Raw genomic sequence first — 26,519 nt, forward strand, 5'->3', positions numbered from 1 at the left:
AGGTAGGTGCGTGCTCTTAGGCGATGTAGTCTGATGATACCCTGAATCGTGTAGGTGGTTGAGTTGAATGTGTTATTTGGGGGGTCGACCTGATCTATCAAAGATGTGAATTCTGTAGGTGGTTAGTTCTTCGAACACTTAGTAGTGCTTAGGGTATTGAGGTAGGCCTATATAGGCATAAATGGAGGTGTGGTAGGTAGAAAGGGTGTGGGACAAGTGATGGGGTGATGCCGGTGACACGCTATTCTAGCGAGGCCATTTCCAACAGTGATGTAGGAACTACCTGAGCAGGGTAGGCAGTCTTGCACAATGCAGAATGGAAACTTGGTGGTAAGTAGCAAACCAAGCATGACTAAGTACTGGGGTGTATACTTAGGCATGGCGAAATGCAAAAACATGATAAATGCAGGTAAGGCTAGATGTGAGGTACACTTGGGCAAGGCAAGATGCAAAAACACAATAGCTGCAGATTAGGCTAGATGTGAGGTACACTTGGGCAAGGCAAAATGCAAGGACACGATAACTGCAGGTAAGGCTAGATGTGAGGTACACTTGGGCAGGGCAAGATGCAAAAACACAATAGCTGCAGGTTAGGCTATATGTGAGGTACACTTGGGCATAGGCAGGTGATAATTGGGGCCTTAAGGACTCAGCGGCAGTGCCAGGAGCGTGTTACAGTGATACCGTGAGATGCATTCAAGTCTCATGGTAGGGCTGGTAGTCAAATTGATTCAGTCTTCGGTGCTGAGCTCTAGTGAGCTAACGGTGGTTACATACACACTAAGTGTGTGTGGATGAGGGCGGCAAGTGGATTGCAGATTTCTGGCATTGATATCATGGGTGGCCTTAAACAACAGGTATGGCTTAGTTGATTATGGGGATGATCTGGTGCTGAGGATAGTTTGGGTTTGGAGGAGCAGCAGTGCACTTTTTTAACAACGGAAGTAGTAAGACTCAAGGAGTGCAATGCTTACCCTTGGAATGGCAAGTGCGTGAAGAACAGAGGGGCCACATGCCGCTCTGTAGCAAACAGGAGCAAACAGGGCCTTCTGCTGCAGGCCTTAAGCGGATGGGCCAATGATGGGCCGGCTTCCGCCTGCAGGCGTAGGGGATAGGTTTATAAGCCTATGACGCTCCCGGTTGTAAGGCAACCATAGTAAACAGAAAGCCCTTGGGCTGCGGCGGCCATTTTCAGCAGCTGTTGGGTTCTGGGTGCAAGTCTTCACACAGCAATGGCGGCCTACTGGATCACCGAACTGCTTCACAGGATAAAGGCTGGCTGTTGAGGAGGTATCAAATCAGTAGATGCTGGTGGCTGGATTCACAGGTAGCGCCGAAGAAGTGGGGCACGCTCCATGCGTCCCTGCGGCGGGGCGATGTTGGGCGAGGCTTAGGGCTCCTGCCCTGGTGGAGAACTGGGGCTCTGAGGGGATGCAGGGATACCCACTGTTTCCTTTGATCTTCACATTAGCAATTGAACCATTAGCTCAGGCTATCATGGAAAATAATGTGATTCATTTTATAAGGTGCAGGGCCATACATTTGTTCTGTAGGAAAACAACATTATGTTTTTTCTAAGGAACACAGAGATATATCTTCCGATAGCGCTGCTATACTTACGGGCCTTGTCTCAGCGCAATACAAATGATAAATAATAAAAAAAATAGTCATTAATCTGTTGCAGCAATTCGTAGGGGCTCAGGATTCTCTGTGAACTATAAAAATCCAAAGCATTAAACATATCAGAATCCCCAGATTAGTTAAATTGATGGAATCCAGGTATCAATTTCAATGGGCAAAGAGCTCATTGGATTATCTGGGAATTAAATGTACTCCTAAATATAATCAACTATATGCGGCCACTATTCCCGAACTCATTAAACAGTGTGAAAAGGATTTATCTTGCTGGTATTTACACAAGATCTTGTGGCTGGGCCACATAACCGCAATACAGATGACATTAATACCCACAATTATACATGTATTTTGGACACTTCCAATAAGCATACCAACTAAGATTATAAAACGATTGCAAGGGAAGGTATTTGCCTTCCTCTGGAAAGGGAAAGGCCTGGATTAGCCAGGACAACTATCATGGGATGCAGACAAATGGGAGGACTGGGAGTTCCTTGTGTTAAGAGCTATCTAATGGCGGCACAGATCAGCTCACTTTTTGATTGGAGCTCGATGGAAGATCTGAAACAATGGGTTTATATAGAGCAACTACCCACTCAAATCCCATTGATGGGTCTAGCATATTTTACAGCAGACGCTAGACAGTATGGGCTCGGTATCACTGTTAAAAACAGCTTGCTTCTTAATGTATTTGGATAACGGAAGATGTCTTATTGGGATAGAGGCATAGATGGGATCCTTAACCCAAATACTTGGCAATAAAGAACTCACTCCTGGCTTGGGTAAAGATAATTTTAAGGCATGGGAATGTTTAGGGAATCTGAGTTTGGGGGATCTGTATGATGAAGCGATTCACCTTAATTCCAGAAAATATAAAATTGTATTCCAATTGGCCGGAATTGGAACACTTTAGATATATTCAAGTTAGGCATTGGATCTCGCCAGACAGCAATAATTGCAGCAGGGACAAGGGCATTAAGAAATCTAGAAAGATCTAGAAAGGAGGGTTGACTGAGCAGATACCATGTTACAGACTGTTGGATCAGGAAATGGGTGAGAGATCTGTGAGTAACGATAGACATCGAAACTTCGTCACATTTGTGGGATAGAGCAAGCAACGCTGTAAAATGTACACACACTAGCAAATGTTGCTATAAAATGATAATAAAATGGTATATGCCGCCTAAAAAGTACATTATCTCAACGATGTTGGAGGGGATGAGAAGATGTGGGTAAGATGGGACATATGTGGTGGGGTTGCCCTGCAGTACAGATCTTTTGGAAAGAGGTGTTGAGTAGGATTAAAGACATTGGGGGTCATTCCGAGGTTGGAGGTAAGGGATTACCGGCGCCTGTAAGGGCACCAATGGCGGTAATCCCTTACCTCCGTATTCCGAGTTCCCTTTGTGGGTCCCTCTTTACCTCCTGCTTTTAGCAGGAGTAAATTACGGGACCCACAAAGTGACCTTGGAGTAGATTACGGCACCGTAATTTACGGTGCCGTAATTACCTCCTTCCCCATTCCCATTGAGCCCTATGGGGTCAGAAATGGGGATGGGGAAGGGCTATGGTGAATGGGGAATTACTGGTCCATCCAACCTTGGAATGGACCGGTAATTACTCCATTCACCATGCCGGTATTCCATGGAGTAAATAGCTCCATGGTTGCCAACCATGGAGCTATTTACTCCATGGTGTAGTCCTAACTCGGAATGAGGGCCATCATCCTGGTGGAGCTGCTCTTAGATCCACTCATAGTTGTATTGGGGATTTGTTGTGGAAGGACTATGTGCACTATCAGCATCTGCTGCAACACTGCTCACCCAGATACTGAACTCTGCGACCTGACGGCAACTCATTGTTGGAAGCAAGAAGAGGGCCCAGTGGTGGCATTATGGTGGATAGAAGATATGGACACAGAGGCCATGGAGAAATTAATGGCTCTAGCCATGAATAGGGTTCACACGCATGTGGCCCCATGGCCCCCAATATATAATAACTTAAAAAGCAAAGAACCCATGTTATAGAGACCAGAACATCTTAAATATTTATCTTTGCTGTAAGAGGAGAATTTTATGTGGGTCTTTACCTTGTTTTGGATGTTGGGGATGCAAGGATGGGGGAAGTTAATCCGGAAGACATTTTTTTTTTTTAACTGATGGGTTAAGTAGGAGTATTGCTACATGTATTCATAATTTTGATTTGTAGTTTATACAATTTATTGAATACCACATGGCTTTCTATTAATTTGGTGAATGTATGTTGCTGATATAATAAAATAAAATACATCTTGAAAAACAAGCATGGATCCAGGACCGTATGTCGCTATCAGAGGAGCAATGTTGCAGAGGGCCACTGGGTAAAAGGCATCCACCACAAAGTTGCTCTTACTTTTTCCTGCGCCCACAGGAAATGTTCAGAGCCTCCTCATGCCCCCTACAATTCCCTTCCGCCTTGTGGCTCCCAGCCCTGTTCCCTTGCTCCTCTCTCCCTATGGTCCCCTTCTCCCTCCTCTCCCTCTCAAGGCCCCAGCTCCACTCACCACTGTGGTCCCGAGACTGCTGAGCTGAAGCCTGATTTTACTGTGTATCGGCCTTTGCATGACACTTTCTTGTGCTTCGTGTTTCAGACCAGCGCGTTGCAATCATTAAACATTTTCCCTTTTCTGGACTGCGGTTTGCTTTGATCATTCTACAATGACCTTATCAGCATGCAAAGTATCACTAACTCCATCTCTACATTGCATCCCCCTTCTGTAGTTGTACAAATATTTCAAATACATTTAAGCTTTTTTCTCTTCCTCTAGTAGCCTTCCCGTTTCTCTCATAGGGCCTCATTACGACCCAGGCGGTAAGTTACCGCCTGGGTCGTACCTTTACCACCATGGCGTAAACTACGTTTACGCCACAGTGGTTGGCGGACTTACCGCCCCATTCCGAGGTTGGCGGGGCGGTAAGTCCCCAATCCCCATTTACCCTTCCCCATCCCCATTTTTGCCCCATAGGGCATAATGGGAGTGGGGAAGGCGTTAATTACGCCACCGTAAATTACGGTGGCGTAATTAACATCAAGGTCCCTTAGCGCCATGGATTTTAACACCTGCTAAAAGCAGGTGTTAAAACCTCCATGGCGCTAAGGGACCTCGGAATCAGGCGGTAAGGGTCGGCGCTGTTTACGCCGCCGTAAACCCCTTACCGCCTGAGTCGTAATGAGGCCCATAGACCAAGGTCTGGCTACCCCTGGAGGGGGAACAACACACCACTCTCAAAAAAATCCTCAGAATTGTAAGACCACTATGGGGGTAATTGGCACTGTATTAAAATGCTTAACATAGCATAACACAATTATCTATCATGTTATGAATACATATTCTGACAGGAGACAAATGTGTATCCAGGAAATATACTTGGATTACCTAATTTCCTATTCTGTCCCAGCTGTTCCAAACTACATGCGTAGGGTCTATCCTCATATGCTATGTCTCCCAATCTGTGCTCAAATGCAAAGGTTTCGGCTTACAGGAACAATCTGTGACATTAAAGCCCATTTCAATCTTTGAACAAATATTTAAGAACAAATTAGCGAAAAAAGAAAAGAACTGACGTGTACACAAATGTTGCAGGGGTGAAATCGATTGATGCTGGTTTGTTCAGGAGGTCAGTTGCTGCTGTCTTGGGAGAGAATACAAGTGCTCAATGAGCCGCTGTCTTGGATTAGGGGTAGATTTTGTTTGTTTCACAACAATTTCAAGCTTATAAAATGCAAGTGATCTAGAGCTAGTGGAAAGATGTATGGTTTGTTTAGACCCATGCATTATTCACGGGAAGGTTATGAATGAAATCAAAGCACTAATGTTCCCCCAATCACCTGGCTTAGGTGGCCTCAGGTTTGACGGCAAATCTGCCCATTTTAGTCTAATAGTTTTAATATTGGTTTGTAGGGCCACCAATAAACCTCCCACTATTTCAGGGGCATGACAGGGAAGTGTCAGGGTCTTGTTTCATAAGAAGGAGTGTACTACCGCTGGATTGCTTAGACATGAGTTGAATTTGATGCAGTGGGCAGAGGAACATTCCCTGGTAACATGGTCCCAGTCAGGGTTAAAAAAAGATGCCACTATGAAGGTTCAATTATGCTTTAATATTTATCCAATAGTTATGTAAAGGAAAAAAGTCAACCCTACGCAGGGCTTATATGTTTTACTAGGGCCTTTGGAAGGTAAACATGCAGATGCTCTTTTTCAAGCGCAGGTTCCCCTCTAGATGAAGTGTAAACTGTATATGATATGGCAAGATGCTTAGTCTACAAAAAAATGGCATAGTTCATGTAAGTGCTGGAAGGATTTGAGCAAACCTATGACAAAAAAACAGCAATAACATAGAGTTGTGCACCAACATTCTGGGAAATAGTATGCCCCAATTAATTAACTCAAACCACACAGAATAAGAAATGTTGGGGTCCTGATCTGCCACCAGGCTTTGACAAATGAGGGATGTGCAAGGTATGCAGAGATGCAAACGTCAAATCATACTGATGTTATTAGAAATCCGCGAAAACAGGTAATATTAACACAGGTATCACTGACGAAACAACGTACGCTAGATACATCATTGAATTCATGCACATACTATATACTTTGTCAGTACCATTATAATTTTAAAGTAGACTCTATTCAAGCAAGTAGATATCATGTGCAATTTGGGAACCAACTATCTGCTGGCTATGCACTGGTACAAGAACATTAACACAAGGCTATCAAAAACATTCAATTTGTTTAAGTTAATCACATACAACAAAGAGAGATGAGTGGTAACAGAACCCTACAGCACCGTTGAAAAGTAGCCACCCGTAGTCAGATTCTAGAGGTAAATGAATGAGGCTTAAACATGGAACATGAATTCCAAATCGCTTTTAGAAATTAAGTGCATTGTAAGATGCACTGTTCTAGTAAAGAAAACGGTGCTGTGCAGTGGATATTAACTGCAACACTTTATATTTTACTGTAATGAAACTATTTGCATCATGCTCTCATAGTGACAAAGCAGTACAGACAAAAATGTAAAGTGAGAGGATAGTGATTTAGTTACCTCTGTCTGGTAGGATTTAAGGTGCTCTGCAAACTCTACATTTTTCGATAGTGGCAAATATTTCTGCAAAATTAATGGAAGTTTTTCTTCAACCTGTAAAGAAAAGTGAAATGAAGATTGCCATGTTTTTTACAAATTGGCTTTGAACATGTTAGAAATATGAAATACTTCCCAAAATGTGCATTTGGTTTACCTTTTTATGGTACACGACTGCTAATGCTCCTACTGCAATTTGTATTAGAAGAATCACGAAAAGCAATACGAAGAACTAGAATTGAAACAGAAAGAAACCGGTTATCGTGTAAATTTCCAGAATGTTCCATTCTAACTACTGATTTTGTCTTCTTTGAAAAGTGTATCACGATCCACAACTCTATACAACAACTTCTTTACTTTTCTGTTCCTACTCAAAAGCTATTGTATATGTGGTTTTTCCCACCTTCTTTTCTGTTATGGTATTGTTCCTTAGAATGTTCCAAAGAAATGTTTAAATAAACCTAGTGAATGTCATTGCAAAGATTAATAACAAAATCATGAAACAATGGAGTAGCTGATATTCCAAATATTTTATCAAAATGTCCAACTGTATACCTTGGTGCGGGTGTGAGTACATCGCCGAGTTGGAGGCTGCAGATAATAGACATTCAGGATTGCAGTGTTGTTGGTTTGGCCATCTTACCCTGAAGCACTCTTTCACTGTTAGCATGCTTCCATGGACCTTCCTCCAGGCTTTGCAACCTATTTCAGCAAAGGGATGGTTTAACCTGAGTCACGGGACACTTTGAGGAATCCAAACACTATCCTTCTGCTCCACCTCTAATTGACTTCCCTGTGAAGTATGTTCTGGGGGGCTTTAACAGCATTCAGAAACCCAAGTTATGGAGCTGCGTTAACACCAGGGGACCGAGGGGGTGCTATATTTGGCCTGTGGTTGTAAGTGCTGTGCGACGGGAATTTGAGGTCTTTTGGAGAGTGTGGGGTAGACATTTGGGAACACCTTTCTGGGATTCTGGCCCTGGCCCCAGTTGCCTGATGAATGATTGAAAAACACCATTAATTTCCCTATTGCCCTGATGGGGAAATGTTCCAGCAGGCCCCACTGAGCACTGCTACCGCTGAGAAACCAAAAGGCGAATTGAGACCAGTATGATCATTGTATGATTTATTTTAAGTAACGTTAAACACAGGGTTAGGTATGGCTGAGAAAAAGCTGATGGACATAGGAACTGTATAATCAGCATTCTCGTATCTCACCAGGCTCTTCTCCTCCTTTGGGAGTATGGCTCTCAATCCTTCCCTCTCTCCTCAAGTTCTGGATCACCTCCCGAGCAACTGAAAAGGTAACTCAGTATTTGGGATTTTATAGTGTCCTGAACAATTCGTTCTTGTTGGAGAATTCACGTCATGTGTTGGTCCCCCTGAACTCTCCTACCAAGCACCTCCACCTGGTAACTTTAGGGCTTGCAAAGATGGTCGGCTCTCAGGCACTGCACACCTACGTGTACTTCAGATTAGTTCTGACTTTTCACTCCAGTTTGGTCCCAATGCAGCCTCATAACATAGCCCGTGCTAGGGGTCACCATGGATCTCTCACTTTGCTTTGGCTGCTGAAGTGGCATATTCCTCCACCAATTAAGAGTGCGCCTTTTGCCCAGGTTGTGAAGGACATCACTGTCCATGCCTCCCTTGCTGGCTTAACCTCTCCTTTCTCCTTTCTGATACCTTCTTCCTCCTCCTGGGCTCTTTCTGTCTCCTTATCTCCCTCTCTCCCCACTGGTTATTTGCCCTCTCCTTTCTCTACTTCCTTTTTGGTATCTCTCCTCCTTACTCTTTTCTTTCCTCTGATGTTACACCTCCACCTCCTCCCCTCTCTTGTTGTCTATGTGACTGACTACTTACTTCCCTTTCTCCCTTTCCTCTTCCACTCCTTCCTCTTTTTTCACACCTTCCCCCTCTACTTTTAACTTCTTTTTTCTGCCCCTCTCCACTCTCTCTCTCTTTTTCCTCTCCTTCTCCTCCCCACATTCTTGCCTTCGCCTCCCCACTTCTTTGCCAGTCAGCCACACTCTACTCTGGACTCTGTCGCTCCTTAACCTCCACCATCTATCTCCTAATTCCTACACTTGCCAATTGGCTCATTCTCTCCTCACATCCTTATGGCATTTGTGAATGGCCAGGTAAGTGTGAGATGCATCTCAGCTGTGTGCGAGCTAAGAGTCAGCTGACTACGACAGACTACAATTTTGCAAGATGAGCTAGCTTGCATCACAAAGTGCCTGTAGTCCTGTGCATAACAATTACATTATGCACAGCAACTATCTTCAATTCAAATGCCACTTATCTCCTGGCAACACAGCTCCCTATGCTGTGGATTTCTCCCATGAGGCAATATCTCCTTTTTTCTGAGCAACTGCAGCCTCGTGTAGCCTAAAGCAGGCAGTGCCTGAAAACATTCTTCCTGTCAGCTCATACTTGTTTAAGTTAACATGCTGTCCGCGGAGCCGCGTGACTGTGGGTTCTCGAACCGCAAAGTGCTCAATTCTCCAGACTTGATGTTTCAGAATGCTGGTTCTATTTCTTGGGCTACAACCTGTGTCAGGGGGTTTTGTCAGAGACTTGATATCCCACCTAGTGTGAGGGTTTTAGGGTGGCAGAGGATACTGGACACATAAAGTTATGGATGGGTAGGGGGGCATGTGGAAACCCTTTATAACACCTCCACAGGCAGCTTCTGAGTGCAGATGGCTGTCACCAGCACTCAAAGTCGCTCATGGTACGGTATGTGACACTGTCCCATACCTCCTCCAATCTTTAAAGCTCCCCTTTGGGTCTTGGATTCTAGGGAACACATCAGGGTACCCCTTTTTTTCGGTATTCCCACAAAACAGAGACTCCAAAAGGGACTCATGAATGAAGTCCCAATTGCCCATCCAAATATATTGTGACATAATTGTCCTTCCTGGCAGCTCCTTGGACTAGCACATCCAGGTGTTAATCTGTATTCTCTACTGTCTCTTTAGGCTCACTTCACCAATTTTCTGAAACTGTTTGGGCTAGCAATAACCAGTGTCCATGCGCTTTTCTGGGTCTTTTAACAGGACGGACTGACCAATGAGGCCCCTCTTCTCAGACATAGCATTTGAGTATGAGTCTTTCCAACAACCCAGGTGTCAACACTCGGCTTTGTTTGCCTGCATATTCTCCACACCATAAGTAGGTTTTATGGCTGCCATCTGTTACAGATAGAATCCCAGCTTCAGAAAAGTGCTTGTGGCTTGTACACAAACTGTCCAATCTTCTATGTGGGCCCAGGATTGGTCCCCTTTTGATTGGAACTTCAGGTGGACTTGGGTGTGGCTGCCCTTTAGCTATTACGATGGTTAGCTAGACACATGGTTCTCTAGAGAAAAAGGGTCAGAGAGTGGAAAAGTTTTTCTAATATGAGGGTTTCCTTTTGCTCCTCCATAGTCATCCCTTCGATCCATTTAGTGCGCAAACTCTAGATCCTGTAAAAGAGTTTTTAGATATTTCGAAAGCTGCATGCAAAGATCACTTAATTTCTTATTGTGAAATTTGAGGCCATGCTCCAGGATCCCCTGCTTTAGGTCATCATAACTGGGATCTCTATCAGTAATCAAGACTTGATATACTACTTGGAGTTAGCTCGCCAACAGAGGTGCATTCAATCTTCCCCAGTGTTCCTTTTCCCATTTAGTTGTTTATGCCAGCCATTTAAAATTGGAACAGTGGGTCCTTACATATTGCCCTTTTGTGAAGGAGTTCCAGGGAAGGATGTGGGGCCCCAGGGGCTGGGCCACCATGGTCTTCAGTTCACCAATTACTTTCAGCTGGGCATCTGCAAGTTATTTTAGGAGCCACCCAATGGTCTTTCAGGAGACCATCAAAGGACATCTTAAGATCTTGTTCAGCTACTACTTCTTCCATTGCCTGATCCCAATGAGGTAGCTGTAATTGGTGACACACTAGATGACGTTTCCAAAAGGCCCAGTTAACTTAATTTGTTCCTGGGGGTCTGACTCTGCTGAAGTGGTAGTAGAAGCAGGATGATGGCCCATTCAGCCAGAAGATAGGGCTTGATCTAGTGTCTCTGTATTGCTCTAGCCTTTTGCCACCTGGTTTCTTGCCTTCTCTTTTTTAAAATTGTGTAATGGTTTACAATGAAACCTTTCACAATACGTACTTTTAAAACAATCATTAATACATTGTCAAAATTGAATTAATAGACAAATAACGTACTACACAATAGTCTAAAATCAGAAACAATCATTCAAGTAAAATCTGCCTTCTTCAGCCATATTGTGCAAACATTAGCTTAATAAAGTGCATATAAAAAGTGCATATTGTATTATCTACCTTAAATCAGAATGTGCAAAATTTGAAAGAATCTGATTAAAAACCTATACAATGCTATTAATAAAGAAATACTATTCCCTTCCAACAATCTATTCCAAACCCAGACAATTGTATCTGTCAATGTTAAATGGTAATGGTGTTGCAATCCCATAGGGAGCATAAGCAAGAGGTAGGTTTATTGATGTTTCTGGTTCAACTAATTAGGGTACAATGAGGTATCTGATGGTCCATGTCAAGGTCACTGACTCAGTCTTTGTATGCACACTGGGGTCCAAAAAGCAAGATAACTGTTGAGGCCTGTAAACTCGCACAGTGGTATTAGTCAGTGTTATGTGGTAAAGATGATACAATATCATGGTAAGCATAGGCATTAGGCAGTCATATTCACAATGCTGTTTTAACTATTCAATGTGCAATGATATAATCGTTGATTTGTGCTATGGTCACTGAATTAGTACATGTTTTCCCAGTATTGTACTTTATTTTGCGAAAAAACAATGAACAAACATTCAAAGAAAGAAAACAAGATTCATTGAAACGTTCTGTCTGATTCTTGTCAGATCTTCCATTATTCAAAATTCCCCTAGACTTGTTTCTATCACTGTGAGCGGAGAACCGTCACTAAACCTAGAATATACCCTAACTTGCTCAGTTTTTCCCACTTTTTATTTGCCCTATAAATTGACCAATCAGAGGCACCTGAATTAAGGCCATTCCCCACTCTGCCATCCAGACTTTATCACTGTGCTTCTGAGTCAGCACAACTTGTGCAAAGCCACCTTTTCCATCGCAATATAACATAAATGTATTTTTATTATGTGGTAGCCCAATCACTGGGGAACTTGTTAAAGCCTGTTTTATTTCTACAAATGTCCTTTGTGTTTCCTCTGTCCATTGGAGAGCTTTGGGTGTATTTGGATGGATCCTTCTTGCAGTACCTTCACTATGTTTATGTAGCCAAATACCCACTAAAGGCAATATCGAGCAGCATCCAGAAAAGAACTAATTTGGCCATTGGTTACTTGTTTTCACAATTTTATTATGGCCTGTACTCTTGATTGTATTATACCTTTTTCACCTGCTGATATGTCATTACCCAAATAATATACTTTGTCTTTGCATAACTCATTTTTGTTTAGATACCTTATATCACCTTTTGGAAAAAATGAATTTCAAGATCTTTCTTTAAAACCTGGCTAAAAAGGGCTGGGCTTTCTGTGTACCCCTGTGGGAGTCAGGTGCAGGTCATTTGCCATTCCAGTTGGGAACAAGTAAACAAATAATAGCTATTGTGGTGTATTGGGACTGAAAATAAATATGAGCATAAATCAACCACAGTAAACTATGTGACAGTAGGTGGTATAAATGACAATATAGTTGCAGGGTTTGGAACAACTGGGAATGGTGGTAACACCACTGCATTTACGGCTCATAAATCCAGAAAACATATATACACATCCCATCCAGGTTATTTAATGGGTAAAATTGGGGTATGATAAGGGCTAATTCTGGGCACCAATAGTCCCTAATCCGAAATTGAATTTATTACTATTGATAGTCCTGCGTCTGCCTCTGGTTTAATTGAATACTGAGGCCTCCTTACAGAGGCGGGTTGGGAAAGGGGAAGGAGAAAATTGCACCTCAGACTGGCTGGGATGTTGCCCCCCGGCCCAGAGTTGCAATATGTAAGAAGAAAATAATTAAAATAGAGAAGATCCTTCTAATCCAGACTGCCTCAAACGAACAGATAGCTGAAATGCTGCATGGATTCTGTGTAGATGTGATGAATCAGTTGTTTTGATTTCAGCAATGTTGCAGATGTCCCTGGGTGCCCCCCACACATGGCCCTCCACAGTGAGTGAAAGGGAAAAGAGCCTAGCCTGAAGACCCATGTTCATACCACTTAGTGGTAACGGACGTGCTTAAATGACAGATTGTGTGAACTTGGATAGAAATGTCAGAACCACTGGGCCCCAAACACCATTGGTCTGTTATGATATCAGCTAGCAGCTTATCATAACTTCTACTTGCCAAGGAAGTAAGGGTCCATATCCTATCAGAGTTTGTCCTCAGTTTCATTCTGTAAGAATGCTTCCCCTATGTTCTGATGAATTTCTTGATCAATAGTGAGTTCATTACAAAAATAATGTACTAGCACCCTGAATATCACCCATGGATATTATTATACAGTGGTTATAGAAATGGCTGTTAGATTGTTTCTGGTACTCACCTTTGGGCACAGTTGAAAACCACACACAGAAAGATATAACATTCTGGTATTAATTATTTGGAGAGCACAAAATAATGGGGTCATTCAGAATCAAGGGATTTTTTAAATGAAATACTCCCTGAGAAAGTTACCCCCTGCACGGGATCTATTTCTAAAGAATCCACCCAATTCAGAGGTTATCAACAGTGGAGTTGGTATTTCTGGAATATTTCCAAAAGGGATTTCAGAAATACCATTTCCACCAGTGGTAACATAAAAATATGTTTTTTTAAAATATGTTTTCAGCCCTTTCCACTTCACTGTGAAAGATGAAATGTATTATTTACCACAGTGGCTCATACCACTACTCACATTTGTATGAGCAAAAGGTTCAACTCTGATCCTTCTATACATAACATTGGTAAGGTGTTGAGAATGTATCCTCCTTACCATGGCCATTTGTAAAATCTTTATTATGTGACTTGCTGCTTTGCAAGCCAGATTTATTGAACAATGTACAAGGTTAGCACTTGAATAACAACTTGCAGAAAGTGTGTTGTTGTTTCTAATATTGAAAGTGGAGTAGCAGAATGTGAAATCTATCCTGCTGTCTAAATAGGAAACTGTGGAATCAGGAAGCCAGGATTCGTATCCCCGACTTGCACACTAAACATTAAGTGATCTTGAGCAAATCACAAAATCGTAGCCTTGCCACTAACCCAGCGTTAGCTAAAGGCAGGGGGAAGTTAATGAGAATTGAAGCTATATCTATAATGCATTTGCTTTCATAGCCAAAGTGCTATCTATGGTGTGCCAGGTTAAAAGGAAATCACTTAGGCATGAAGTGCTGTGCTGATCCACAAACACCAGCATATTCGTTTTTCATTTGATGCTAAGTGTTTTCCTCTTCCTCTCAGGTGTTCAATGCAAATGTTTACCACCAATGTTTCTAAGAGGGTGCCACACTGAGATAGTGCTGTGAGTGTTGGCCTGCACCGCACCCTCAAAGAATTGTTCATGTTAATTTGAGATAGTACTGTGAATATTAGCCTGCGTCGCTTCCTACTGTCCGAAGCCTAGGCCTCTCTCCTGCTCTCCAGGAGCCTTAATTCTAGATGTTCAAACTACTGCCTGCCACTATTTGAAGCCTAGGCCTTTTCCCGTTGTCTCAAATCTAGGTGTTCTAACCACTGCCTGCCATTTTCTGAAACCTAGGCCTTTCTCCCATTTTCTCCCGCTTTCCCCCATTTTCAATGTGTCTCAAATCGAGCTGCTCTAATTACTGCCTGCTACTGTCTGAGTCTTAGCCAACATCCAAGAACCCCTAACAGCCTCCAAACCTCTGGGCACCCAGCAGCATTCCAAACCTCTGGGCACCCTATTTATACCTAACTTAATTGAGTCCTAGGGTACCCGACAACCAAGAACACCCAGTAGCCTTCAATGCTAGTAATTACCTTCAACCATTAACTCTGTAAAACCTCCAACCCATAGCGACAAACAGCCAAGCCCCACACCCCACCTCTAGTACTCCCCTTTTCCCTTGGACAATGCTCCCACAGAAAAGGAACATCTTACCCAACCGACGGAACGGACAGACCGCTTTCAATATCAGGTATCATCACAACATAAGAGGAAAACATCAACACTGTCCCAGCGCAAGACACGACAGGCGGGCTTTGAGCTGTTAACTCCACACCGAGACCAACTCCCGCCACCGAGGACCCAAAATGCCCCGACGCAGAAATGGATGCCGACAAACAGAACAGGAACATGGAACAACTAATACGGATACACACATTCAACTGCCCCCAGAAGAAGCGGCATTGAATGCAGAACACACCCCACCAAATACCTCTATCAACAGAACAAACATTGTTTGTAAGAGAAAAATACTTATATCTTACATCGTACCTCACAACAAGCACAGAGCCTCGAGTCTTCAACGACACTGACATCTCAAGACAAGCAAAGAATCCCCCCAAACAACCTGAAAAAAGACAGGAGTACCCAAGAAGAGATTGGGACAATATCAACCCCCTAACTCCATACATCACAAGAACAAAAGGGCACTATCGATACACACAACATACCATACGCGACGACGAAGCACTAGTAGTCAACAACCCAACCACTAACCTAACAGACGATTCAGTGAAGAAGCAGCCTTCGCTGATCTTCAACCAATCAGCATCAATAGAGAAGTACCACGATTGAGCAGCCCAACTATCAATCTAACAGACCGCTTCAATGAAGAAGCAGCCTTTGCTGATCTTCAACCAATCAGCATCAAAACAGAAGACCCCCGATTGAACACCCACAAACCAAAACCAGGAACAATAAATAAACAAAACAACACCATAAAGATCCATTGCAATCTAATCAATGCAAGGTCAATGTCCAAACTTGCCTCCGAAATCTACAATCACCTACGTGACGGAGGTATCGACATCCTACTTGTAACTGAAACATGGCTGGATGATAATTAGACGAACACCCTCAACAACTGCCTGCCTGATAACTTCAAATGCGTCCAAGCAAACAGGAAAAATGAAAGAGGTGGTGGATTGGCAATCATCCACAAGGAACACCTGGTCATCAAACTGGAAGACTGTTAGGGAGAATTCTCTGTTAAAGCTAATTTCCCAAACCTAGTGAGTCCTCTAGCAGCTTTGCTGGAGTTTTTGGGGGTTTACTTTTTTCTCCTGCTAAGAGTGAGCATCTTTTCCTCCCACTCTTAGGCATGATTTGAGAATGTCCTTTGACTTTGTAATGTGTTTTATGGGCTATGGGGTCTTTTACTCCATAGGGCTTCATGTGTTTTTGGTATGTGTGTTAGACAGCACCCTCAGTGCAGTAACACAGGGGTGTCATAGTGACCCCCAAACATAGACTCCATACCCTGGGACTGACTACTGACTACTGATTACCCCTGGGTCTGTTTTCAAGGGGGCACTGTGCAGCCCCCCCATGTCGAGTTTCTGGCTGGTGGCAGGTGGCAGTGGTTACCACGCGAAATATTCCTTAAGAATATTTACTATGGGATTTTCCGATTCATTTTAAACGCACCACTTTTTTGGTGCAATGTTAAAGATACCGCCGGGTTATTTATTTAATATTTATTCCCCGGTTGGGTCTTTTTGCCAATACTCGGTTTTAAAATGGCGTTTGTGTTCGCCTCTGTAACTCCAACCCAAGTCGAGCCCTTTGTTCCACTTTTGGCGGGCTTCTGCACAGAAGCCTCCAAAAGTGGTGCCCCTCTGTCTGGGTCTACAGGATGTGTGGGAGGGGGGAATAGGCACCCTGGACTGAGTTGCCTTGGCAACTCAAGTCACTTTCTTGTGTGATTGGCCCAGTGATGAGCCGCCTGGCTCACCACTTAGCATGTTTGATTGACAGCTAGGACTGGTGAATGGGTTTTTTTTGCATAAAAGCAGAGCTTTGGGAACTGGAACTTCAGAAGTCGTCACAGGACCTAACGAATCTGAAGAGGGAGAAGCTGAGCCGACCTACAACGACGACACCACTGGTGGAGCCCTGCTTAACCGTCTCACCACTTCCCAGCGACAGAGAAGATCTTCATCCAGGAGGGTCTTCTTCCTCTGAGCTGGTGGGGCTAACCAGTTCGCCTCTTTTTTGCCTCCTGGATCGTCTCGTGGTCGAATCGCCCGGGCCAAGCACCCCGGCGGCCGGATAGCCACGCTTCACCACTACCACGAATAAAAGGATCGTACCTTTTAATCGGGAAACTCCGCGGCTGGTTTCTTCCCTGGCAGTGCAACGACCTCCAGCTTTCCTCCACGTCGAGATCTTCTCTTCCCCTGGATGAAGCACTGACTTGCACCCGCTGCCAGGAATAACTGCCCGCGCTGGAGCTTTCTCACCATTTCAGGTACTGTGTCCCGCCTGGTCTCCCTTGCAACAGACTGTCAAAGGTGTCCCGTAAATCCTTGACTCTCTATCCTGGGGTGACCTGGGACCTGTTAACTAACTTTTCTGAAGTGATCCAACTCCTTTTTGAACTATCTGCAAGACTTTTTAAGTTACTTCAACAGTGTGATCTTGGGCACATTCCGCCTTGCTCTCTCCAAGAGTGGGCCTGGCTTATGACTTTCTTTCTCTACAGTAGACTCTGCCTCTTGACTTGCTGTGGTTCTTCTAAAAGTGTTGGTATTGTGTGCTTTCCTAATTCTGCCTTTTCCCTCCCTTTTTAAATAATTATTGGAGTGCCATCTTGGTTAAGCTCTCACCCCTTTTTTAATACTAAGTGGTGTTCTTTTCCTAAGACTTGTCGAATAATTACTCAGGGAGGTGTATATATTTCTAGTGACTGTGTTTTGAACTTGCTTGACATATTAGTGCCAGTACATATTTTACAAGTGTTTTTAAATAAATAATGATATACTTTTATACCAAAGCTCTGGTCAGTGTTTGCTTGTGCTACTGTGCTTTTGTACCTAATGTGTATACTCTATATACTGCCTAACTCTTCTTGAGAGAAGTCTGACTGCTCAGCCACAGCTACCAGGTAAATCAGGGTGGTGCAGACTGCTACCAATTGGGTTTACTGCCAACACCTGTAGTCTTAAACTTTTTGCAGTGGTCCCTAAGGGAACTGCACAGGTTTCTGCCTAACAAAGAACCATTAAACATTGATAAATGTGAATCCCTTAATCGTACGCCTATCCGCAAACTCCAAAACAAACCTGAAATTCATATTGATATACAGACCGCCAACTTACGAGTCAACCTTTGTATACGCCTTCACGGAAGCAATCGCCAACCTAGCCATCGAACACAATCATCTGATGGCCCTCAGAGACTTCAACATCTGGTTCGATGAAGAAATCACAGCCATACAAAAATCTCTAGCCAGCCAACTAGCAGCAATGAATCTATTCCAACTAGTCAAAGGAGCAACCCACATGGCAGGGCATACACTTAACACAATCTTCGACAACAGAAAACTCATTACCACGGCACCACCAATTCAAATACTCTGGAGCGACCACCTCATCATTTCCTTCATAATCACACTGACCACTTCAATAAACAACCAACAAGACAAGCCACCGATCACCATGAAACTCCACCCTAACTGAACTTCTGAAACTCAGCAAACCGCAAGCAACAATTATGGATGAAGCTGACCTGGACAAAAAAACAGCTCTACTCCACAACTGGATCACAACAACGATCGACGAAATCACCAAAGAAAAACCTTTCACGCAAAATAGCAATGGCAAAATGGTTCACCCCACCACTCAGCGCCATGAAAAGAAAAAAACGAAAAAAGGAACTAGAATGAAGGACCAAAAACGACTGCCGAATAAAATTCAAGTTTCAACAACATATCCACTCTTACAAAAAGGAAATACAAAAAGCAAAAAGGAAATACTACGACAACTAAATCTTCAAAGCACCAAACACCCCAAAAAGAAATCTTTAAAATCATATATGAAATAAAAAATCCACCTGGCTGCAACAACATGCCAATACCATCAATGAAACTATGCAATTACCTAGCAGAACACTTCAAAAACAGAATCATTACCATCCAACAGACCATACAAAACAGAACATGCAAACACACTACAGAACCTACCTACCGCTACGAGGAACGCCCAAACAATCTCCAAAGCTTCCCCAAAATATCAGTGGAGACTTTCGTCAAACTGGTAAATCAAAGCAACAAAACTGGTTCCCCTGCGGATCCCTGCCCCCCGGACATACACAAATCAATCCTCAAACAAGGAACACCCATGCAACACCATAGAAATGTCTTCAACCTTTCAATCTGAACAGGGAAAGTGCCACAATCCTTCAAATCAGCATACATTAGGCAATTGCTCAAAGATACAGTGGGAAATGTAGAAGACCTCTCCAATTACAGACCCATCTCCAACATCCTCAAAACGTAAATATACAGAAAAACCCAATAATTTGTAGAAGAGCACCGCCTACTAGATCAGGCACAAGTAGGTTTCAGACCAATGAGAGGAACCGAATCAGCACTCCTCTCAATATGGGATGACCTAAAAGCAAACGCAGACTCAGACAACAGTACTGCTTTGATACTTCTAGACCTCTCTGCGGCATTCAACACATTTAACCACGACATCCTCATCACGATATTGGAAGAACTTGGAATCACGGACCTGGCGCTACTGTGGATCAAATCCTTCTTAAGAAACAGAACACGTATGAAGGGTTTCAGCCATATGGTTATGGCTGAAACCCTTCAAATCCAACCCAAGAGAATCCTCATGTGGAGTACCACAAGTATCATCCTTCTTCCTGTTATTATTCAACTACTACCTCTCTCAACTAATCAAGTTCATCAAAAGACACAGCCTCACCTGCTACAACTACGGTGACGATACACAAATAGTCTACAAAATACAAGACATTCAAGAAGAAAACACAACATTAGAGAACTGCCTTCATGAAATGTACACCTGGATGAACCCAAACAACCTCAAACTCAACCCAGGCAAAAAAGAAATAATAGAAATAATGATCATCACAAAAAACAGAGGAGACAACCACTACATCCCTTGGCCATGGGAACTCGGTAAAGCCCCAACACCATCGTCGATTGTAAAAAACCTGGGAGTCCTGATGGACAGCAAACTTACTGTAGAGCCACAACTAAACGCTCTAATCAAGAAATGCTTATTTCTCCTGCGAGCAGTAAAAAGGATCCTACCATTACTGTCATTCGTCAACAAAACATTTATCATCAACACTCTCGTCATGTCCAGAGTAGACTACGCCAATAGCCTGTATCTGGGTATGCCTGAACGACTTCTAAAAAACCTACAATGCATACAAAATGCAGCGGCCAGACTGCTCCTCAAATTACCCCCAAGAGAAACATCACACCAGCACTGAAACCACTACATTGGCTACCAATAAAACAGAGTCTCAAGTTCAAATCAATGTGCATCACCCAAATCCACAACAAAGGCGCAGAATTCCTGAGAGACAAATTAAGCTTACATCACCCAACAAGGATGCTCAGATCAAGCAACGACATCCGCTTGGACCGAAACCCTACAGCAAAAGAAAATTCAGAGGATCTTCTTTGTCTCACCTTGCCACAAAAACTTGGAACGATTTACCAAAGAACATATGTAACACTAGAAATCTCCTACTATTCAGAAAACTTCTCAAATCCTGGCTATTCACCTCATAACTAGAAGAATGCCTACAAGGGCATATACACAGCTGAAATGATGATGAGTGAAGAAACTGATCCCGGATCCCCTAAGCTATCGTCTATAAACAAAATCCATGGAAGACAATCTACGTCATACCAACTCACCAATTGAGAGATAGATATGATAGGACTAAACTATGGATTAAACACAGCTAAATCGGGACGGAATGACAAGGACGATTTATCATTAGCACCCTGCCCTCCAAATTACACACAGGCACCAATAGACCACTGACGGAAATAGATAGCAAGGGAGAAGGTGACTACTAATTTACAGCACCAATACCAGATTGGAGGACTAGAGACACCCCGTCCCATTACACTAAGTTCAATACAACACAGCCCGGGAACGCGCCACATCATCACTCATAACAATTAGATGGACAAGAAAGAAAAGTGGAAATTAAGCCTACCAACAGGACAACTGGATCCACAGAACAAGATCTCTAAAGACTAGGATATATAACCCACTAACGCAAGCTCAAATCTCTTCATACCTAATTCACCCGAAAATCCACACAACCATCTTCTCGCGCAGCAAATCGCACGCACTTCACCACACCGCAACAACAAGCAAACAACACCTAAACCGCACCAACAGCACATGAGGTCTAGCATCGGTCCGATACTCACACGAAAGCTCATTGCAGGGTGAAAACCGAACTGAAGCCGCCAACCCTAACACTTCTCTCACTTTCCTACTCCCTCTTCACCTGTCTAACCTAACCCCACCTTCTTGTTTACAGATCCGCCTGAGTGCCTGGGGGCCAATTCCATTGGTGACGGTGCGCGGTATAAATACCTTTAACATTTAACATTTATGCTCAGCACTATACTCATTATGAGATTGTCTATATGTTCTCTCTGATGAATTAATATAAAAGTGCCCAAGTGCATAACTGTGAAAGTGTGTGGTGGCTATTATTGCGTCTGGTTTTTATTTTGTTTGCACTTAGAGTAAATGTCCATCTCGAATAAGAAAAGGCACAGTACAAAGTCTGCAGATGTCTAGCTAAGATCCCAGGGAATAGACTGTGGCAAAAGAGAAGTGTTAGGAATTATCTGACAATGCCCCATACTTTGTTGCACTGTACAAATAATAAACACAGCACACATTCACCAGCATTATTATTGGTGCTTATTTCCCATAATCAACACATTGGAGTATTACCATACATAAAACACATGACAAAAGGCGGGGATAAATCAAAACCAACATAATAAATAAATATTCAATAATTGACTCAGGTGCAAAATGTACAAATTAACATATTAAAAGTACCAACAGTGGGATGGATAGGCTCCTAGGACTGGGTTGATTAGGGGTCACCCAAATAATGAGGCATTCACCCAATTGAGGAAGATCATATCAGGTTCGAACCCTGGAGCCTTGATGTACCAGTTAACCTGTCAGCCATGCAGCATCCACTGTTTAGATAGCAATGGGTGTCGGAATGCCTATGTGCTTGAAACAATGCCTCCAACACACTCTCCTCCCACTCACAGCATGTCTGTAGGCAGCGCTTGAAGGAGCTGGTTATTCAACCCAGCTGGATGGCACAGAGATGCCTCATGATGAAATCATAGCAAGAGTCTTGAAAGGCTGTGCATAACCAACATCGAAGATATATTAAAGATTGACTGGGCACCAATGTTACTATCTTGTGGCATATAAAATAAAGCAACACATAGAAAGCATGCTCCTGAGTACAGTAAGGGATCATTGAGGAGGTGCAAGGGGACAAGGTGTTGAGAATCAAATTCCTTAGACCGGAGAAGAGGTAAAGTAGACACCCAATGGAAAACCAGTGCACTGAGGATTTGTTTGGCCGTATATGGCCCTCGCTCCTGCAGCTATCTAAGCCTTGGGTGCATGTACTCGAGATCTGAAGGAGGGGGTATTCCTGGACACCAAGTGGCCAGGAGGAGAAAAAGAATATCCAAAGTGGCGTATCCAGGAACCAAGAAAGAAGTACAGGGATACAAACTCCACTCCCAGGCTGTGAGTGACTGAAAATTGTAAAATTGCTTCAAGAACGGGACTTTTGCTGAACCTGGAGATTTGTTTTGGGAATTAAAAAAAACACGTTCGTTTGTGGGAGTAAAGACTTTCCCAGACTCAGGACACAAGCCCATAGACTGTATGTTTTAACCAGGGGTCACAGACACTTGGCTATTGATTTGGATTTGCATTTCAGGGGGAATAACGTCCAGCAGAGGATTTACGTAAACGGAGAGGAAAGAAACAAGTGAGTAGAAGAAGTGGGGAAGAGGTTGCAGCCAGATAAAGCCATCCTGAATCAGGGAATCCATCAAAGATTTCTCAGAATGGTAGAGGGGAACCCTAGGATCTGTGGAAAAGGGTGGAATGTTAGTGATTGGCATCACTGTCAAGCACTCAGTGCGTGCTACTAGCCCTGCTCAGAGTTTACTACCTGGGCTCTGGCATTGCTCCGGGCACTTGTATGACAGCCGGTACCTCCTCCAGAACATACCTCAGTGCCTCAGCCAGGGAACGCTTTCCCGGCCCCGCACCTGGTTGGAGACTGTGCATGTCATGGGGCAGCCATTACGATGTGTTCGTTGAGAGAACCAGCACCTGGATTCCACGTATTTATGGTACGTCGGGTATCCTCCATCTCCTTAAAGGAATGTTCCATATGTGTTTCGAGTGCAGGCTACCAAGTAAGCAGTTCAAAAGCTTCACTGCTACTTGACTGGTGCATCTTAAAGCTCCTCCTGCCTAGGTCCTGCTTGTCCGGTCTCTGTTTTGGTTTATCCATCTTCCAGTGTTGCTTCCTTCTTATTGTCCTGGCCTTCCATTCCTTGTCTCTGGTCAGGTATCTCTATACCCAGAACGTATGATATGATATGATATGGCATTTGTAACGCGCCTATACACAAGTGTTTCAAGGCGCGAGACCTTTGTCATTGTCTGCTTCCTTCTATGGTTGCCCTTTTCCTGCCTGCCTGGTTTCCTTTGGTGCCTTGCCTTCTCTGCCTTTAAGGCTTCTGGTTGCTTGCTTATTTACCTTACCTGCTTGCCCTCTACTGCCTCCCATGCTACTCTTTGGAAATCCCATCTACTGCCCAACTGCTTACCTGCCTGGCCAGTCCCTGTGTTATTTAGCTAATTCCCCCCTGCCTTCAGACACCATTCCACGTACATCTGCCTGGGCCTGGATCGCCCCTCCTGTATCCAGCCTTCAGCAGCTTCCTCTGTCATTGCACCATACTGTCCCTGCATCACGTTAATCAGAGGAAGCTGAACCGTGGTGCGAGGAATCGAACCACATTTGACCTAAGTTACAAACTTTGGGGAATTCCTGGGTTGACCCTCAGCGACACACCATCGACAGCACAGACAACACATCCTGATCTGAAAAATCAATGTCAATCAGATCAAGGAATACAGGTAGGCAATGTAGGGGGATGCATACCTTAACAATCATGAATACTTGCAATAAATGATCACTGAAAAACTCTCACTCTGAGTCTTTTGTCACAGGGCAGAGGGAACACACAACTACTGACAGCAGAATATTGTTAAAGAGTTTTATTAAGCAACAGTAGAACATAAAACTATTTCATGAATTTGGATCAAAGTGGTTGTAACATAAACATTCTTTGGAAACATACTCCTCAAATGTAGGATTATATATGAAAGACAGCAAACAAAAAGAGATTCAGAAAGTTCCAGACAAGATGGTCTTTTCTGCTTAGTTATTTCTATGGCTCAGTCCTTAACTGCTAACCACACGTCCTCTCGCCTTTTTCAAGATGTAGGGCTTACTTTCTTCGGCATGTGTCCCAAACGTCCTCCCCTTCATTGGGGCTCTCCTTCTGTTTGTTACATACTCACATCATCTAGGACAGAGGCTACATATCGTTTCTTCTGGGGATGAAAGTCACACTCTCTCTATGTTCACTGTAGCACACCCCTCTTCTGGGCTCACAGGAATCTCCTCCTCCTCGCGGAAGTACACCCCTTTATGGAGTTCAAGGGGCTCTCCTCTTCTCCTCCTGGAATCAAATGAATTCTCACTCTTACTACTTTTCAACCCCTCATACCTCAGAGTCAAAGGGCTCTGGGGTATCTCTTTCTTCTAATCACCTTAACTGGAGCACATGGGTTGCTCCTACCCCTCACTGGCGCACACCCCTTTTCTGGGCATCCATGGACTCACCTCTTCCTCCTTGGAGAACACCCCTTTTCTAGGCTTGCAAGGCTCTGCTCCACATCATTGGAGCACACCCTCTTCTGGCATCACAATGCTCTCCTCCCCTCACTGCAGCACACACCTCTTCTAGGGTTCCAGGGTCTCTCTTCTACCTCACTGGAGCACACCCCATCTTCTGAGCTCAAGACGTTCAACTCTCTGATGCAATCCAGATTTCTCAACAAAATCCTCTCTTCAGCACCAAGACCAGAGACACGTTCTGTAAATTTTAACCTGCATTTTAAAGACAATCCTCCTATTGGCTGAAGCAAACTTTCAAATTGATTGGATAATTGCTTTCCTAGTCCAAGACAGGGGAAGGACATCTTTAACAAAAATACATTTGGGATTCAGTTTCAGAAATCCAGCATAGATTTCTTCAAATCTGTCTTCAGTGCAGGAGCTAGTGTTGGCCTGCAGGCTGGGTGATGAATCTGGGGATTTTATGTGACTAGGAGGGTGAGCCTGCCACGCTTAATAACCTCTATGGTACAGGGCAAGCGGGATCCTACTGGGGGTGACCCGCCCCCCTCCATTGAGGACAGGAAATCCCCAAGAAGGGTTACAAGCAATCCCCCATTCCAAGAATCCCAATAGATTTTTGGTTTATCTGGGATTTACTTTGTGTGATAGCATGAAGCTTACTGTGAGGATGGTTTGTGTGGCTTCTGAACTTGACGTGCACATTATTCACCTGGCCCAAAGGAGCACTTGCCAATCTCTGAAGGAAGGGAGAACAACCCGCAGAGCCAAAGGGCAGGAAGGACCTCGTCCTTGGAGGTGTAGCAAGATACACATAAGCGTGTGTCATGCTGGGCAAGGAGGTCTGCAGCAAAATCCACAGAGCACTTTGAGTCCTCCAGGAGCTGGAAGAAAAGAGGCCTACCTTAACAAACATCTCAGAACAGTCACCTCAAGGAACACGGATCACCAGCAGAGCGAGATGGTGGCATCCTGGGACTGAAGATAGCCTGACGAACAAAAGGGTGAGTAACGCCCGGCCATGACGCCAGAAGGAAACTGAAGGTGGAAAGTTAGCATGTTCCCGAGACTACCGAGGAGCATCGCTCATACGAAAACGGTACATAGTGGCTCAGGAGGTATTCAGAAGGAACGCCAACAACTCTCTGCGGCTTAGAGAGACCGAACCCCAAGGCAGGCTAGAGCACCTGAAAGCCCATGGATGTCTGAGCAAAGTTGAAAACCACAGCGGGGTAAAAGAACACCAACAGCCCAAGGCGGGCTAAGTGAGACCAAACCCTAAGGTGTGGTACAGCACCTGAAAGCCTACGGCGTGCTAAGAAAAGTAGAACACCAGAGCGAGATAAAAACAAAAAAGCCCTATCTGCGCGAAGAGAAACAAAGCCCCAAGGTGGGAAAGTGAAGCTTAAAGCTTGAGGCGGCCTGAGAGTTATTGAACCGTGGGCGGCGTAGACAACGCAGAGGTCCAAGCCGGACTGAGGATAGTTAAATCCCAGTTTGGGTGAGAAGCTGGAACCCAGAGAGAAGGCTAACCAAAAATGATGAGCCACAAGAGAAGGTGAACGACTGCCGAATCCAAGCCGGAGAAAGGAATACCAAAGGCTGACTCAGAGACCCAGTGCAGAGCTACACAAGTAAGACACACTGAATCTATTGAGACGAAATGTACAGTCTAAGAGATTTATTTATTACAAATTTTTATACTATCGCGCTGCTTTCCCAGAGGCCTCAGGGCGCGCACACAAGAACAAAATGAGAGCCGAACAAATAATTTAAAACAATGCAAGGGA

General features: G+C 43.9%; 1 protein-coding gene across 2 annotated transcripts in view; it reads right to left on the reverse strand.

The window, feature by feature from the left end:
* TSPAN8 (tetraspanin 8) overlaps positions 1 to 26,519 on the reverse strand; it is a 663,429-nt gene that overhangs the window by 220,269 nt on the left and 416,641 nt on the right. For both annotated transcript variants that reach the window (XM_069627690.1, XM_069627689.1), the window contains 2 exons: positions 6,916 to 6,990; positions 6,723 to 6,815 (listed from right to left, as the gene is read on the reverse strand). In XM_069627690.1, coding sequence (XP_069483791.1) covers positions 6,723 to 6,815; positions 6,916 to 6,990 — 168 coding nt within the window. The remainder of the gene's footprint in view (positions 1 to 6,722; positions 6,816 to 6,915; positions 6,991 to 26,519) is intronic.

This window comes from Ambystoma mexicanum, chromosome 12 (genome assembly GCF_040938575.1).
Source record: "Ambystoma mexicanum isolate Mex_15411 chromosome 12, UKY_AmexF1_1, whole genome shotgun sequence".
NCBI lineage: Eukaryota > Metazoa > Chordata > Amphibia > Caudata > Ambystomatidae > Ambystoma > Ambystoma mexicanum.